Below are 16,036 nucleotides of genomic sequence, written 5' to 3'. Positions count from 1 at the left end.
ATTTCTAATTTGCATATAACTAGAATTTTGTTGAGCTAGGCCAAACTTCACTAGGTCAAGCTGAATTAGGCCAAGCTCCACCCTAATTATTTCAAGTTGGTTTAAGTAAAAAGATAAAACATGGCAGACCAGGTAAAAAGGCAAGTAGGTTATGAGTGGGTGGGGTTTAACCCAAACCCAACTAGATTTAACCCAAACCCAACTCGATTTTATGAACTCCAACACAACCCAGCTGAGCAGCGACATATAGGCAAAGTCCCGATCCAAAACAGACAATTTTTAGATCCTACGTAGGTTCCCAATAAAGACGGCCAGGTTGCGCTCCGAGAGAGCGCAAAACAGAGAGGAACGAAAGGGGATCTAGGCCGGGCTCTCTCGGCTTTTGCTCTCGGCTTTGTCGCCAGATCTCCGGCAATGGCTCCGGTCTCTGCTCTCGCCAAGTACAAGCTGGTGTTCCTCGGCGACCAATCCGTCGGCAAGACGAGCATCATCACCCGATTCATGTACGACAAGTTCGACAACACCTATCAGGTGAGGCGGAATCCCAGCATCCCTTGATCATCGATCGATCCAGGGTTTTGGAAATCGTGAAATCGGTTTTAATTGGGATCTTTTGGGTTTGATTCTCTGTGTTGATGTGGGATCGTGATTGGATCTGTGTTTTTTTATCTGCTTTTGATTGAAGAATTAGAGCTTGATTAATCTATACCTTTTGGAATTTATGTTGGTAGACGGATGCGTTTTGCTATTGTTTGAGTTATTCAAGGCTTTTCGGTTATTTAGATTGCGTCAATTGTTTGCAGTCGGCTGGTTTTAGCCGAGATCGGATTTTAGCAATGGTTTTCTCTCTTGCAGATTTCGTTTGATGTGCTATTTCTGTTGTTTTGATGTGCATGGGGTGGGAGGAGGAGGGGGGGGGGGGGGGGGGGGAGAGAGAGAGATGTGAGCAATAGACAAGTACAGGTGGAGGATTATGTATGTTAGGATGTCTATAGACATGCAAAATGTTCCAGAAAATGTTGCGTGAGAAAAGGTCTCGAGGTAAAAAAAGAATTGCAGTAAGATTTTGATAATTTATAACCTTACTGAATAACCATTTGTCTGATCTGGTTAAACTGAAGCCACATGAAACATAAATTTATCAAGTTTCTGATGTCATTTTCTGGTTGCTTGTTTGGGACTTGTGATAATTCGATCAATTTACACACTTCATGTTGGCCAAGCTCCACTTGTCCCTTTAATTGTTCAATTTATATGCTTCATAGACCAGAACTTGAAGAGTAGTTGTTGTATCAACAGAGAGAGAAGTGTTGAAGAAGTCGAATACTTATCATTGTTTATGGTGTTTTGCAAGTAAGCAAGATTTCTTGATTCTCTAATTTCATATGCTTTGAGCATCTTTTCGATTATGGCCGTTTTACATTCGATTCTTTTACTCTTAGGAGTGTCTGAAGGGACTGATTCTAGTTCCTTTTTGATAGTATCTATCCATAAAATACTTGTTAACCCCAAAATTTAACTTCTGATTCTTAGGTTTGGTTTCAGGTTTTAGGGTTAATTTCGTTTTTTTTTAATCACTCTTTGAGTGCCTCTAAGATTGAAGAGCTTACTGCTTAAAAGGAGACATGAACATACAATTGTTCTTCTTTTGATGACTTACGCAATGGCCATTCCATCGTGAACCATGAAGTAACCCTTTTCTCAAGAATATTCTTTATGTTCTTCAATTTGGGATGGGGATGAACATCCTGCTGAGTGGGGATGACCTCAAGACTACTATTTTTGCTATTCTTCCGTTTGAGATAACATCCATGTTACAGTTGAAGAATGGTGGGTCATTTGCTTAACCATGACAATAGATTGTTTTACTTAAAATGGCATGCTTAAGCATAATTGCCAAACCGAAAAAAATTGTATCAATAAAATCATATTAGTAAAAGAAAACCCAAATTCCATACCTTATCAAAGATCTAGACAACATCAGTATCTCATTTTTCAGTGGTATTGCCTTATCCTTTATCTGATTCCAAAGTGAGGGCTCTACCATTTGATCTCCAAAACTTAGTGATGCTGGACAATCATGCAATGTGATTGGACCATCAATTTAAGGAGAACATCTGTTGAACCTGTTTACCTTATCATACAAGATGACCAGGCTTTAGATGGAGCATTGCCATGAATTACTACAGATCAACTTTTCACTATCTTGAATCAAGATAGTCAAAGGAACTTGGTCTATAAAATTGACCTGTGGATACTTAAAAAGCAATAAATCAGTAATGGAATATATCCTTGACATTGGATCTTTAGGATCTTCAACAGTCTTATTGATATTTTCTTCCAGTGTTTCTAAAGTTGTTTCTTTTGAGTATCTATTGATTGTAAACTTAGGAACAGGCTGTTCTCATACTTTTGCATTAGATCATTCTGGATCATTAAGCAAAACTTTAGTAGCAGGAAATCTTTGGAGACTTGTTGCTTCACCTGCTTCCTAAATATTTCTTATTTCTGTTGAAAGATCCACTTCCCCATACCGGCACCTGAATCTACCCTCACACCTGCTCTTGCTTCTAGAAACTAAAACTGAAACATCAAAAAAAAAACTTAAACATGCACTAATTAATGAAGTTGTACGGTCTGCTTGACTTATAATGACATGTAGATTTGCATTTATAGATTAGAAATGGACATAAAATTTGTCTTGGGATCTCATAAGAATTAATCACTATGGCTATTTGCATATACTTCTGTATAAATAATCGGAATATGTGATTGCCATACTGATTACGCACCAGAGTTATTTGTCATTGGTCTTGTCGATCTGTGTTGGCATTTCTTATCATTTCATTTCCTTTGATTCTTCTGTTATAGAATGAGATGCTGGCCTTAGTTAATTTACAACTACAGCAAAATTATTCTCTGTAAGCATAGAGTTTTTTTTTCTGATGCCTAGTGATTCTTGCATTGGACAGGCAACAATTGGTATTGATTTTCTATCCAAGACAATGTACCTTGAAGATCGGACTGTTAGGCTGCAACTTTGGTAGGATTGCAACTTTGTTTTACCGATAACGGTTATTGGCATAATGTGTCATTTCAGTCTCCATAGAACTTATCATGAAACAGACCGAAGAAATAGTAATTACTTTTTTCCGGGATCTCCATTAATGACAACCATTTTGGAAACTAGTAAGATATTGGATCCCAACTTTCATAAGATGGACCACAAATAAGTTTAGATGCCAAATGAAAAGCAAGAAATTGACAACAGGAAACTCTTGGCCTTTTACTTTATAAAATTTCCTTGTTTAGAAAGATCATAAATTTAACCATGTTTGTATAATTTTCTTCTGTCATATATTTCTTGTTCTTGATTTGTGTCTATTTTTGTCTGTCCACAGGGATACAGCTGGCCAGGAGAGATTCAGAAGTCTAATTCCAAGCTACATTAGGGATTCCTCTGTTGCAGTAATTGTGTATGATGTTGCAAGTATGTTTCTGCCACACAGACACATATTGCATACATCCATAGCTAGGACCTGTATAATAATGCTCGGAAGATTCTGGGTGGATTATCTCATACTCTACTTTGAATGCGAAGTAGATCTTTTGTTGCATGAGAAAGCTTCTTACTGATTTGTCATCTTAATGGTGTAGGCCGACAAACTTTCCTGAACACCTCAAAGTGGATTGAAGAGGTTCGAACTGAGAGGGGTGGTGATGTTATCATTGTCCTTGTTGGAAACAAAACTGACCTTGTTGACAAAAGGTGATCAGGTGTCAGTTAAATCTGATAGTATGCTTATATTTTTGACTCTCATTATTTTTTTTAATATCAGTTATGGCTCTATCAATAGGAAGATTGTTAGAATGGAAGTCCTTGAAATAGAGAACCAGGAAATATTCACTGGACTGGGTGAAGGGCATCAAGTTATTTGATTTATCGTGCTTGGATGAGCAAGGGGAAAAGATTCTTGGAAAGATTAACTTCTTGAGATAACATAGGGTGCTAGAGAAGGGAGGCTAAGCATTTGTTGTCTACAAGAACAAAATAGGCAGGTTCTAGGTCATAAGATTAGGTGAAATTCAGGTCAAGGAGGGTTTTCTAGGAACGTCTTACCATTGTTGGGATGCAGTGCTTCTTAATGGACTGTGTCTAGGGGCAGTTTTCCTTAGCCTTGTAGTTTAAGGTTCCCCTGTTTAGTTTTAGTCCAGACTGTTTATTGTTGTGGTGGTATCTATGTATCTCTCTGTTTAGTTCTGTTCAAACAAATTATTTGGGGATCTCTCATTCTCTCTCTCCACACAGAGAGAGAGAAAGAGAGAGAGAGAGAGAGAGAGAGAGAGAGGTTGGGCCATTGGGTTGAGTTAACAGCATACGGATGTCGGTTGATGGTTTTTTACTTTTTTTCCTTTTCTGGTAATTCTTGACTCACTCTTGTTATTCAAAATTTATTTACAATCAGGTCTCAGGTGAAGTAATGGGGAATAGCTTATTCTCTTCTAGGAAATGAAATAGGTACCTAGGTATCACCGCTTTATTTGTGCTACTATTTGGTAAATATTGCCGTATTTTAATCAATTTTGTGAGGGAACTTGTATCATGATTCTGATGGATGATATATAGTCTTTCCCACAGCACCTCTTCCATTCCAAATTATTACTGTTCTTATGGAAGCTTACTGACCATATTAATCAACAACTGACTAACTGGACATTTTACCAGTCATTTCAATTAAGGCCTACATGCAGTGTTAGCTTTTTCAAATTCTTTCTTGCAACTTCCTTTCGACTTAGCTACTTAGCTTAGTTCTCACTCTTACTAGTTTACCCTCTTTTTAAAAGAATATAGAGTATGCAACATTGATTTTAGCACCAAACTTTACTAGGCCTCCTCTGGGCTTATGTTGCACATTGCCTTTCATATATTCTTATTTTATGACTTGCAATGATTGCCTATGAACAACGTATGGTTTGATAGTTGCTTTTTGGTTTGTTGATTGCAACAGGCAAGTCTCAATAGAAGAAGGAGAGGCTAAAGCCCAGGATCTTGGTGTTATGTTTATAGAAACAAGTGCCAAAGCTGGCTTCAATGTCAAGGTGTCTCTCCCACTTGAAAATTCTCTTTGTTCTCTTTCATTAAAGTGACATGCTCTGGCTTAAAAACAGATCCAGGAGTATGTGGTGCCAAATCCCTGTGCGTGATAAATTATGATATGAATGAGAAAAGACATTATTTTTTTTATGATTTTTCTTTTTCTGGAATTAGATATGTTATTCATGAAAAAGGTGGTGTAATGACCATTTCAATTACTCCAGGCACTGTTTCGGAAAATTGCTGCAGCATTGCCAGGTATGGAGAATCTTTCCTCAGCAAAACAGGAGGATATGGTTGATGTGAATCTCAAGACAACCACTACAAGTGCATCCCAATCACAGCAGCAATCTGGAGGTTGCAGTTGCTAATGCCAGTCCAGTTCAAAATCTGTTGGTGTGTTAAATTACTTCATCTGTAAGGAGTTGGTGGAACTAGCTCGTCCTATCATTTGATCAGTGGCATTAGTTTTTCCCTCAAAGCATGCAACCTAGTCAAGGGCATTTGCTAGAGATTATGGTTATGGTGGCTAAATCAGTTTCCAGCTTCATGATTCAAAGTAAAAATTCTCTCAAGCATGTAAATAGAATTCCCATTTTTCTATTCATAATTGACCATCCAAAGAATCTTGTGTAGAGGTGTGTGTTGGACTAGAATCCAGCTTTTAGATTTTTGGTGAACTCCTATCTTTCTTTAGTACTGTTTAAGAGAGTTGAATAATGGTTTACTTCCTAACATGGGTCATTGATGATAAATATTTTTGAGCATTGCCAGCAACAACATTATGAACTATATATGCTTCCAGCCAAGACTGCTTTGTGAAAGGGGTGTATTGGTTTGTGTTAATGTGTCAATGCTGCTGGTCTCGACAGCCTAGCCTTCACAGGCTTCCACACAGTAAGACTGCTGCTGGTGGATGTATTCTTATTTTGCTAGTCATCATGAAAGCTTGATTCTTTGGAGTTACCTGAGTACATTTCTCATCGATTTCTTATGGATTATATCCCAGTTTGCAATGGTTACTTTTGTGCATGCGGTATGCAGAATGGCTGGGTTGACTATGACATCAAGTTTGGGATATATCTTGATGCAGTTGAATATCAGCTGTTTGAAGGTAACGATCGCATTTAGGTCAAACTGTTGAAAGATGGCGAACCTCACTGGTTAGCATATGAACTACAGATTGTGCTAATTAACCATCAAATAATTTTCTAGTGATGTTATCAATGTGTATATTCACAACATCAGATGAGTAACTACCCTTCTGTAGTTACTGATTTACCGTCATCAATGGAACAATTTTTTTTTTCTCCTTTCCCCAAAGGAACCCGCCGCATGTTACGTTTCTATTCAACTCTTTTATTCAATGATGGTGGAGTTTGACAATGACTCAATGAGCTGTGCATGGATATTTCTATGCAAGCATTTGAAATGTTGACATCACTTTTGCCTTGTTAAGCCCTCCTATTTGCACTTTTTAATGCCATTTTTATGGAAAAATAGATGATGCCATTGTGCAAGACCATGTATGGGTGAGAGCAAGTTGCGTTGCAAGCATACGATTGCATCATTTTGGTCTACCTTGGTGTGCCGGTGGGTCCGAGATTCAATCTTTGTAGTTCTTTTCTGAACAATAAGGCCAAGTTTTCAACCCAATCATCACCAACCATACATACAGCAGAATACTCGATAGATTTATATGATAAGCCTGACATCTTTGTCACTGTTCAAAGAGACCAAACCAGTGACGGCATCTGTCCACAAAGTCTTAAGCCTGTGTCAATGATGAGGAAAAATATCCCACTAAAAATCTGCAGTAATTGCCGGTGCTCTTTCTGTTCTCTTCTGCTTCTCCCTTCTCTTTACTCCTTCTACTGAACCACCGTCTTACGAACTCGTAGGGGGTCTTCCAAACTGCCAGACATGGGGGATGCCGGAGAAATTCAACTCCAAATCAGAGGTTAGTACTTCTCTCTTTGAACTGTTAAGAAATCTAAATATAGTGGTATGTTATCTTTATTTGTTCGAGAGAGAGCCCACTCAACTTGAGCTCTTTGAGAGCTACGTAAGTGTGCTAAAGGGCTCCTCATGCACTCCCTGTTCTCTTTGTGATAGTTCTTGGTCCAAGAGTGCTTTGGCTAATCCAAAGAACCATTGCTTGCTCGCATGGATTCACCTAAAACATCAGTCCATTCAAACTGCAAGTCTGGGAATGGTGTGAGATGGTGTGAAAGTCTACGAATCGTGTGGCAATTGCTTGCGTCTACTATTATATATGTCTGGTAGTTACTAGAATCCAATATGAGATCCCTTTGGTTGCTCATTGGGGTGACAAGTGCACAGAGCTAGCATAAATTGTTCAACTTACAATGTCATATTCAAAGAAGAAAAATAGTTTTTGTTAGCACAAATTTTAAATTACACAAGTTTACAGATGGAAAACTATACAAACTTGAGTTAGATGTGTCAGTTATCAAAACTTTGTATTATATAGCTGTGTCATGAATATATCTTATCATTAGTGATGAAAAATGCATGTTCTCGCAGTCTTAGAATCTTCAGACCCTCCGATGAAGAATTTCTCAAAGAATATTTTAGTGACAGTTATATTAAGATGGAGCCATGGAGGTCCTGTAAATTTCATATTAATAATGTTAATACTTTCTTTTGAACCTGCGCACCTTCTAGCGCCATATGGTTGAACCATACATTATTATACATTTCCATAAGTAATTTGAGATATGAATTTTAATATCTTAGTCCACTAGATTATCAAGGATTTTGAACTCTGCAGTTACCTGACTGCATGGGACTACTAGACCAGCTGCTTCTCCGCCGTGATGACATCGCATAGATGCATCTCTCTCGAAGATCTCTCCAATTACAAAGTTTTCTTCATAACAACATAGACAATTGGAACAGCCATGTTCTAAATATTGGTTTCTTCAAATTTAAATTCAAAATTATGTGAGAAGAGGCCAGCCACCCTGTAGGTTGTTTCAATTGTCAATTTCAAAACTGTCTTTTCTGCATTCTTCTCCCAGATTGTAGTAGATAATCAATAACTTTTAATGAAGCAGCTGCCATCATTTTATTTGAAATTTCCCATCTATAGAATGAAATGATATGGATGCAGCTCCAAATGATGCGATGCATCAATTTTCAGATAAGCATTCCAGTCTTTTGTATGATCAACTACGATTATGCAATTCATGTTTTCTCAAGGAAATATATGAACTAATTCATGGCATATAACACTATTCATCCTCATGTGTGCTAGATTTAGTGTTAAAATGCGAACTGATAACACTCCTTTTGCATGTATATTTTGCACTCCAAGGAACTCAAGAACAACAAAGCCTCCATAAAGATGCAACCGCCGGCAATCAACCACCGAAACCATCCTCCTCGTTCAAACAATGGCGGTGGTGGCTCATGGTGGCTCTCAATATCTTCTTCCTCGTCGCTGGCCAAACAGTGGGCACCCTTCTCGGGAGGCTCTACTACAACGAAGGCGGCAGCAGCAAATGGATGCTCACACTTGTCGCGTCTGCAGGCTATCCAATCCTCTTCCTTCCACTTCTTCTCTTCCCTTCACCCACTTCTACCACCTCCTTTGCCCGTGTGCCCATCACTAACATTGCATTCATATACATCTCGTTAGGCCTCATGGTAGCAGCAGACAACTTAATGTATTCCTATGCCCTCTTGTACCTTCCTATCTCGACCTACTCCCTTCTATGTGCTACTCAACTGGCTTTCAATGCAGTCTTCGCCTACTTCCTCAATTCACAAAAGATCCCTCCCCTCATCTTCAACTCTATCATGCTCTTAACATTCTCTGCTGCTCTCCTGGGGATCCAATCCAATACAGAGGACTCCAAATATATCCCTAAAGAGAAGTATCCACTAGGATTTGTGTTGACACTTGGAGCATCAGCTACCTACTCACTGATCCTGTCTCTAATGCAGCTCACCTTCCAGACGGTTCTGAAGACCGAGACATTCTCCGTCGTGCTGCGGATGCAGATTTGGACATCGTTCGTCGCAAGCGCTGCCACTGTGGCAGGGCTGTTTGCCAGTGGAGAGTGGAGGAGGTTGGAGGGGGAGATGGATGGCTTTGGGAAGGGGAGGGTGTCATATGTGATGATATTGGTGTGGTCTGCAGTGGCTTGGCAGGTGGCCGCCGTGGGGATAGTAGGTTTGGTTTTTGTGGTGTCCTCTCTATTCTCTAATGTGATCAGCACCTTGGGTCTACCTGTGGTGCCAATCTTTGCTGTGATCTTCTTTCATGATAAGATGGATGGAGTGAAGGTCATGGCCATGTTGATTGCTCTTTGGGGGTTCATTTCTTATATTTATCAGCAGTATCTTGATGACAGTGAGGCCAAAAGGGCCATTAGAAGTGATACAGAGGCTGGGTCAGGTGTTTCCATCCCTCCATAGAAAAATAGGTGGTCACCTTTAACTTTCTTCTTCTCTTAGGTATGAGTTGGTTGGCTGTCTTCCTATCCTCCATTCATGGGAATCAGTGATCATGTATTCGAAGAAAGATGCATATGAATTCTCTCAAAAGGAAGATATATGATACTGTTCTTTGTGTCATGAGTCACATTGTTGATTAAAAAAACTGAAAGAGCTTAAAACTTTTAAAAATAAATGTGAATGCTGTTTTCTATATTTTTTGGAGGAAAGAGTATTGGTTCTTGGTCTAGCATCATTCATGAGTTCATTAGCTCTAATTATTTTCAACAAAAAACTCATTGCACTAACTGAATGCTATGCTAATGAGATCTAGACATGTGATACAGGTCCATGCCTGAAATTTATGCCTAGGTTTTGGCAAAAATGGACTGAACTGGAGTTACTGTCTAACACCATAGCAACAAAAATCTCCAACTCACCTCTCCCTCAGACCACACTTGCATGCATGTGTATGTGCGTGCTAAAATTATTTTTTGATGACATGGTATATAATCTTTCATCACATGGCATATCCACATTGCTTTACAATTTTTTTGGGAACACTTTGAAACACTGGGAGGAAGAAAAATTCATAAAACTGCCACTGGGTACAACCCCAGGATGAGACTTGTTACTACTATGTCGAACACCTATCGACTGGAGTTGAATTGCAAGCTCAATCCAGTACATTTGGTTGGGACTTGGAAGCCACTCCCCATAACCATAACAACTGTCAAACCATTTCATTACTGGATTCACATAATCAAACCGGTGGGGCTATGGGCATAAAAATTTTGATGGCAAAAAATATCCTCGATAGTGAATTTATAATAGCTTAATAATGACTTAGATCATATAATATCCATCGGAATATAATTCTATAAGAAAGGAAACAAACAAAAAAATTCAGGGTTCGGATAGAATCCAACTAAGATGCCGAATCCAAATTAGGTGTGACAAGAATGAGGAGAAAATTTTAAAGGTGTGCTAGCCTTGCGTAGTCGATGTCGTCATTTATATCAAGCCATGGTAGCAAATCTCATGTTTTCTGTACAAAGAGGAGATTTCAAAATATTCTTCTTTTTCCTGGAATTAATTTCCAAATTTGCAAAACGAACTTGTGAGTGATAAACTACAAAAGCGAGAATAGTTCATGATTTACATAATATGATAAGATCAGTACAAGTTATAAACTGTAAAAACATGATTAGCATAAAACCTAGGATGATTGTTTCTCGGTACATGTCTTATTTCTTGATTACTTGTCTCTTCCATTGCAAATCTACTGCTCAATATAATAAAAGGGGCCATTGGATTTGTAGGAAATGAAGGCTTGAAGTTTGCATATGGAAAGAGGGATCGCAGTGGAGGACAAGACAAATGAGAGTTTGTCATATACTCCATCTTCCACCAAAAGCTCTCATTGTCATGTGTGATGAATGGTGCCTTCCATGTCCCCATTCATTTGGAACAGATTCTGACAGCTAGGTTTGGGTGGATTATGGCCTGGGAGAGATCGGGTATCTTCATGCCTAGGAAAGTAATCCATGATTTAAGTTGAAGGCGACGCAAAGATGCTGGCGGATAAGATCAACAGGATTCGACAAGGAATTGGAGCAAGAACATGATGGACTAAACCAAGTTCAGATGTTTCTGGCATAAGGAATGGTCACTATCTAGGTTCTTTGTATCACTGCAATCAAGGGGTATCTGGTACTTGTGTAATAGACAACTGATAGATAAGCCTGCAGGCATTACTTGACAATATACAGAATGGGATAAAAGGAGGTAAAAAGGAAAAAACAGTTCATGAATGAAAAAAAAAAAAGCTCTTGTATGAGTTGTCTGCAGCCTATAAATTCTGGTGACAATATTTTGAATATTTAAAATCAAATCTCAAATCCACGGTTTCTCTTTTTTATCATATGGATGATTCTACCAACTCTAAAGTATTCCAGTAACTGAGATTTTCATGAATATTCTATAAACAGATTGCATGGCTGAAGAGGCAATATTGATTTCAAACCCTCCAACACAGGCACAGCCTTCACAAGTTAAAGCACATGCCATTGAAATAGGTTGACACAATTCAATACGCTGATTATATAAACTCTTGCACATTATTCATGACTTGTACAAAATATATGCAGATTTTTACATTGGTGACAGACATAGGTTGCTGATATCGTTCTCATAGTCACTTCTGTTTGTGGTAGCTGTCCTTTCACATTTGTTTTCATGGATAGTATATGGGTCTACGATGATCAATGTTTGTGGTGATTTTAATTCTTTTAAGTGAAGTCCTATTCTTTTTGAAATTTCATTGAATCCCCTGCAATTTTTATAAAATTTATATCATTTCCTATCCGAAACTAGTTATCCCCACATGGCAAAACTGCAACTCCGCCATAAAAAAACAATACAATGAAAAGTGAATAATGTGGCTGAACTTATTTCTTGAGAAGCCATAAACTACTTTATAAATCTATTATTCTATTTTAACCTCCTCATAACTATAGTTATACTGGAGCCACCAATAACTTCTCGATTGATATATTCTCATCTACCCAGTGCATGTAAGGGCTAAGAATCAGATGGATATGATTTGTCTCATGATTCTACCAATGATCACTTAGATATGGTCGGAGATGATCTGCAAATGTAAGTGAACCATGATCACAACAGAGGGATAACAATCCCAATTTCAATCTGGAAGTCATCAGAAACATAAGTGGAAAAGGAAGCTTCATGCTTTGTGTGAATGCTGGAAAATAGCACCATGGTAATCATGAAAGCATCCATTGACTTCGAAAAAGAAAAACAGTTTCATAGTCAATGCACTATCATGGCAAGTTCAATTCATAGCAGCACTATCAGATAATTGGGTTGGTGATAGCAACAGCATATAAGTGGGTTGAAGTGGCCCAATAAATAATACACAATCCCACAGATGGGAGATATCCTACTTTTAAATCACATAGAACTCCCCTCTCCAAGTGGCTAAAACAAAAAATTCTACCGCTATCAAAATCATAAGTCTTAAAAAATCTAGGCTTGGATTGAATTGTACCATCGACCACGTCGGTTAGACAGTTATTGCTGCTTCTGTTTTTGGAGGCTCATGGGAAAATATTGCTCCCCAATTTATGGAGAAGCCCAGATTACTTTGGCTGGAGGTGTAGATCTCATCGAGGATCTTCTGTTGCTTTGACCAATGTACAGCGGTCCAGAAACCATGCATACAAGAAACCAATTAGATATTATAATTATTTACAGTTGAATTGGAAGTATTTTAAAGGTTCTCGACAAGGTCAGTAAATTCGAGATGGAGATGGACGAAATACCAGGGTCAGCACGAGCCAAAGATTTTACATCAGACGACCAACATAGTGTGCTCTGGGATACTTCTTTTGCAACTGGGGCCATTGCACAACAAATTGATCAACTAGGTGTAACTTGTAGAGAAACAAGCCACTTAAGGAGAGCTTCCTAACTCTTGCAATGCTCTCCACATAAAAGATTGTTGACCATCTGAGGCCGAGTACCTGCAGTAGTATAAGCTAAACAAGTTTGGTACTGAATACATATGCTATGGATAATTATACCATAAACGTCAATCTTTTTGAGTGTATTCATCTGCAGAACAGCAATAAGGATCACAAAAGTACATTAACACCTAAGGTAAACCAAACATTCTGATTTGCAGCTGTCAGGAGCATGTAGAAGGAGGTCATTTGTCCAGTAAAAGAAAATCATACAGTAGTAAAAGAAATTCATAAGGTTGTTCAAGTAAAAGAAGACAACAAAAATTCAAATGTTTTTTTGGAAAATATAGCTCCAGATGTTATCAAAAAGGGATTTTACACCAGTGAAATAATCTTTTGTTTGAGAAGTACAAGGGTAGCCTCCAATGATTAAGTATGACTGAAGCAGTACTAACCTTGAAAAGGTACGCAGAAACACAGAGCGGAATGCAGGTCCCAGGACCATTACAGATGATCTGGATAAGAATGATAAGTGGTCTTCTGGTTCCAGATACAATAATTAATTGATGAAATGAGGGTCGTATAATAATCATACCACTTGAGGTCTAATTTGTAATGTTAACCACAGTGCATGTACTATTGCAATCAAAGTTGTTCCAATGGAGGTAAAATAAGACTGACCCACTTCACGGCTTCGATAAATCTGCATGAACTGAGCAGCCTCTAAGATATCTCTTCCACTATTCTGCAACAAAAATCATCTGCAAATTCAGCTATTCAACAAGGTTACAGGAAAGATGGTTTAGATAGCACTAAAAGAAATGGAATCATATAATGACTAGAAGAGCATTATTGCATGTGCTACAGTATCTACAAGGGTGGTATCAATTACCAGATATAAGTAATCTTCATTATATGAACAATAATAGATAGTTATTTTTTGGGCAAGCCATTTACCACATTTTGTATAAATTTTTGAGTTTTACTCGAGTGCTTTTTCATCACTTACCGTATTTTTTCAAGCTAAGGTAATTTATGTGGCAGAGGAAAGATGCAGTTATGGATTTCTATGGTTATGTAGATAAGCATGCAGGAAAGGTTTAATCATATACAGTTAGCACATTGACATCCAACACTAGACCATGTAATAGATGAAAACGCATTCTGCAGCTCCTGCACAAAGAATAGATAAAAGGATTGGTTCCCCTTCTTCACAATGAGTTCTGCATTTCCAACAAAAGGTAAATTCATGCTATAATGGCATACCTATCTCTATTTAGTTTTGTAAAATGTGATCTGTTAATTACAGTCTCTTCCTCCTTCTTATAACAAATGCGAAAGGACATAGACGATCACAAGACCCCCTGCATCTACAGTTCATAATTCTGCTAATTATATGAAACAAAATCCAATTACTCGCAGAGCAGAGGCCAGAATATTGACTAAACAATAGTTGAATCTAGATGTTAAGCAACAAAACAGAACTATACAAGTAGTAAGGATTTCAGAGTGTCCCTTACAGTTAGAACTAAAGAAAAAAATTACAAAAACTCATAATTTGTTAATTAATCCCATGATTTCAATATAAAGTTATAAACCAGCAATACCCATCTTAAAAATGCAGCTAACAATAGAAGGAAAACAACATAATGTCGTTTTATAGTATTTGAGAACACAACTAAGTTTCAACAATCCTCAAGATGGAAAACTTGTCATGCAATCAAATATATGTTTTAACTTTCAGTTACGTTTCTAACATACTTGCAATCCCCGCCTTTTCATGTGAAAAAAAAAGAACTGCCATGCAAACTGTACCTTCCCCTGCTGGACCAACGACTCCTCCAAAACGCGAGCCTTCTGAAGGCTCATGTTATCCGTCACAGCTGCAACGTAGTATCTAGGCACAAATTTGTCCTTCTGAAGCACATTCAATATGCTAAGCATTTCCGCCGTGTGGCCTCCTACATTACCATTACAGAAATTACCAGATAAATGAATACAATGATATATAAACATTAAGTTCAGTATAATTCCTTGCTGCCCTCTCACATATCCGCTGCATATTTAACCAAAACTTTCAATAGAAGCATATGAAACATGAAGTTTAAACAATTTGGCTTGCATAGATCTATCAAACTTATCAATGCAAAAAATAATAATCTGTGTAATAGAAAACGTTATAAATCTCCGAATTTGGCATCCTAACCATTAAAGAAATCCACAAACAACAATCAAATCCATAATATTTTTTGAAAATTCAGCATACCTGACCCGAGAACAATGAGAGTTCTAACTCTCTCTGATGCAGAGGCTCTGAGGGATCTTCCAGTCCAATACAACACATATGCCGCACGAACTACAATGGCGGCGACGAGAATTGGGAAAACGTAGCAGAAATTTCCGCTAATTTCATGCCACATATCTCCAAAAAACCGAATTTTGAGGATTCTGGCGATCCAAAGTTTCGACAATTACCTACCAATAAAACATTTAGACAACCGGAAAGATCAGAGCTTCACGTGAAAACAAACCTAAAAGAAAGAAATTGGGCTGGGGCTACGACACCGAAGCCGGAGAATCTGGCCGGAATTTCTGTTTCCGTTGCTGAAGATCTTCTCCGGCGCCAGATGGAACGCTGGATTTCGTGATGCGAGGCCACGTCTAGAAACCCTAGCTCTCCCCCGGTTCTCGTCGTCTTCCCCAAAAGAGAAGCTAAGAAGGTCTTCAGAAGTCGACTCTATTGGGCACCCACGGCGTACTCGAACCGGGTTCGTACTGGACCTAGGGGGGCAAAATGGGTATTAGAGCCCTCCATGAACCATTTAACCCCTGTATAATTTGTGTACGTGCTCAGAAAACCCGGTTGGCGTTCAATTTGGGTAATCGCCGGTTACAAATGGCTGTGCTCGATCTGGCTTCGATCCAAGTGGATCAGGTGAATTCCAGGTCTGATCCAAATAGAGTAGATTGGATCTGGATTTTTTTCAGCTTA

The 16,036-nt window shown here is 38.3% G+C and overlaps 3 protein-coding genes across 5 annotated transcripts; 2 read left to right on the top strand and 1 right to left on the bottom strand.

The window, feature by feature from the left end:
* Positions 1-274: 274 nt before the first annotated feature.
* LOC103722564 (ras-related protein RABH1b-like) lies at positions 275-5,887 on the top strand. The gene is made up of 6 exons (XM_039115524.1): positions 275-531; positions 2,973-3,043; positions 3,402-3,490; positions 3,658-3,769; positions 5,010-5,100; positions 5,320-5,887. Exons 1-6 carry the CDS (start codon positions 415-417, stop codon positions 5,464-5,466), a joined length of 627 nt encoding a protein of 208 aa, XP_038971452.1. The 5' UTR covers positions 275-414; the 3' UTR covers positions 5,467-5,887.
* Positions 5,888-6,878: 991 nt separating this feature from the next.
* Positions 6,879-9,751, top strand: LOC103722563 (probable purine permease 11). The gene is made up of 2 exons (XM_008813166.4): positions 6,879-7,055; positions 8,436-9,751. The coding sequence occupies exons 1-2, from the start codon at positions 7,019-7,021 to the stop codon at positions 9,539-9,541; spliced, it is 1,143 nt and encodes a 380-aa protein (XP_008811388.2). The 5' UTR covers positions 6,879-7,018; the 3' UTR covers positions 9,542-9,751.
* Positions 9,752-12,342: 2,591 nt separating this feature from the next.
* On the bottom strand, positions 12,343-15,785 carry LOC103722562 (UDP-N-acetylglucosamine transferase subunit ALG14 homolog). Of its 3 annotated transcripts, none has more exons than XM_008813164.4 (7): positions 15,576-15,785; positions 15,311-15,492; positions 14,860-15,005; positions 13,640-13,789; positions 13,500-13,559; positions 12,904-13,104; positions 12,343-12,764 (listed from the first exon to the last, which is right to left on the bottom strand). In XM_008813164.4, the coding sequence occupies exons 2-6, from the start codon at positions 15,462-15,464 to the stop codon at positions 12,928-12,930; spliced, it is 687 nt and encodes a 228-aa protein (XP_008811386.2). In that variant the 5' UTR covers positions 15,465-15,492; positions 15,576-15,785; the 3' UTR covers positions 12,343-12,764; positions 12,904-12,927. The 3 variants fall into 3 exon arrangements, with proteins under 3 accessions (XP_008811386.2, XP_008811385.2, XP_038971451.1); XM_008813163.3 differs by having other exon boundaries at positions 15,311-15,519; positions 15,610-15,784; XM_039115523.1 differs by having other exon boundaries at positions 12,343-12,758; positions 15,311-15,519; positions 15,610-15,783.
* Positions 15,786-16,036: the final 251 nt, after the last annotated feature.

The sequence above is a fragment of the Phoenix dactylifera genome, chromosome 18, assembly GCF_009389715.1.
Source record: "Phoenix dactylifera cultivar Barhee BC4 chromosome 18, palm_55x_up_171113_PBpolish2nd_filt_p, whole genome shotgun sequence".
NCBI lineage: Eukaryota > Viridiplantae > Streptophyta > Magnoliopsida > Arecales > Arecaceae > Phoenix > Phoenix dactylifera.
The sequence above is the reverse complement of the archived record's forward strand: the minus strand, read 5'-3'. Positions and strand labels throughout refer to the sequence as shown.

Excerpts from the sequence above, each read along its gene's own strand:
- LOC103722564 (XM_039115524.1), top strand. The coding sequence starts at position 415 with ATGGCTCCGGTCTCTGCTCTCGCCAAGTACAAGCTGGTGTTCCTCGGC. Across the intron at positions 3,770-5,009 it reads ACTGACCTTGTTGACAAAAG|GCAAGTCTCAATAGAAGAAG; the intron begins GTGATCAGGTGT and ends TGATTGCAACAG. Across the intron at positions 5,101-5,319 it reads AAGCTGGCTTCAATGTCAAG|GCACTGTTTCGGAAAATTGC; the intron begins GTGTCTCTCCCA and ends CAATTACTCCAG.
- LOC103722563 (XM_008813166.4), top strand. The coding sequence starts at position 7,019 with ATGGGGGATGCCGGAGAAATTCAACTCCAAATCAGAG. Across the intron at positions 7,056-8,435 it reads AATTCAACTCCAAATCAGAG|GAACTCAAGAACAACAAAGC; the intron begins GTTAGTACTTCT and ends TTGCACTCCAAG.
- LOC103722562 (XM_008813164.4), bottom strand. The coding sequence starts at position 15,464 with ATGTGGCATGAAATTAGCGGAAATTTCTGCTACGTTTTCCCAATTCTC. Across the intron at positions 15,006-15,310 it reads TCTCATTGTTCTCGGGTCAG|GAGGCCACACGGCGGAAATG; the intron begins GTATGCTGAATT and ends ATGGTAATGTAG. Across the intron at positions 13,105-13,499 it reads TTTCTGCGTACCTTTTCAAG|GTACTCGGCCTCAGATGGTC; the intron begins GTTAGTACTGCT and ends ATACTACTGCAG.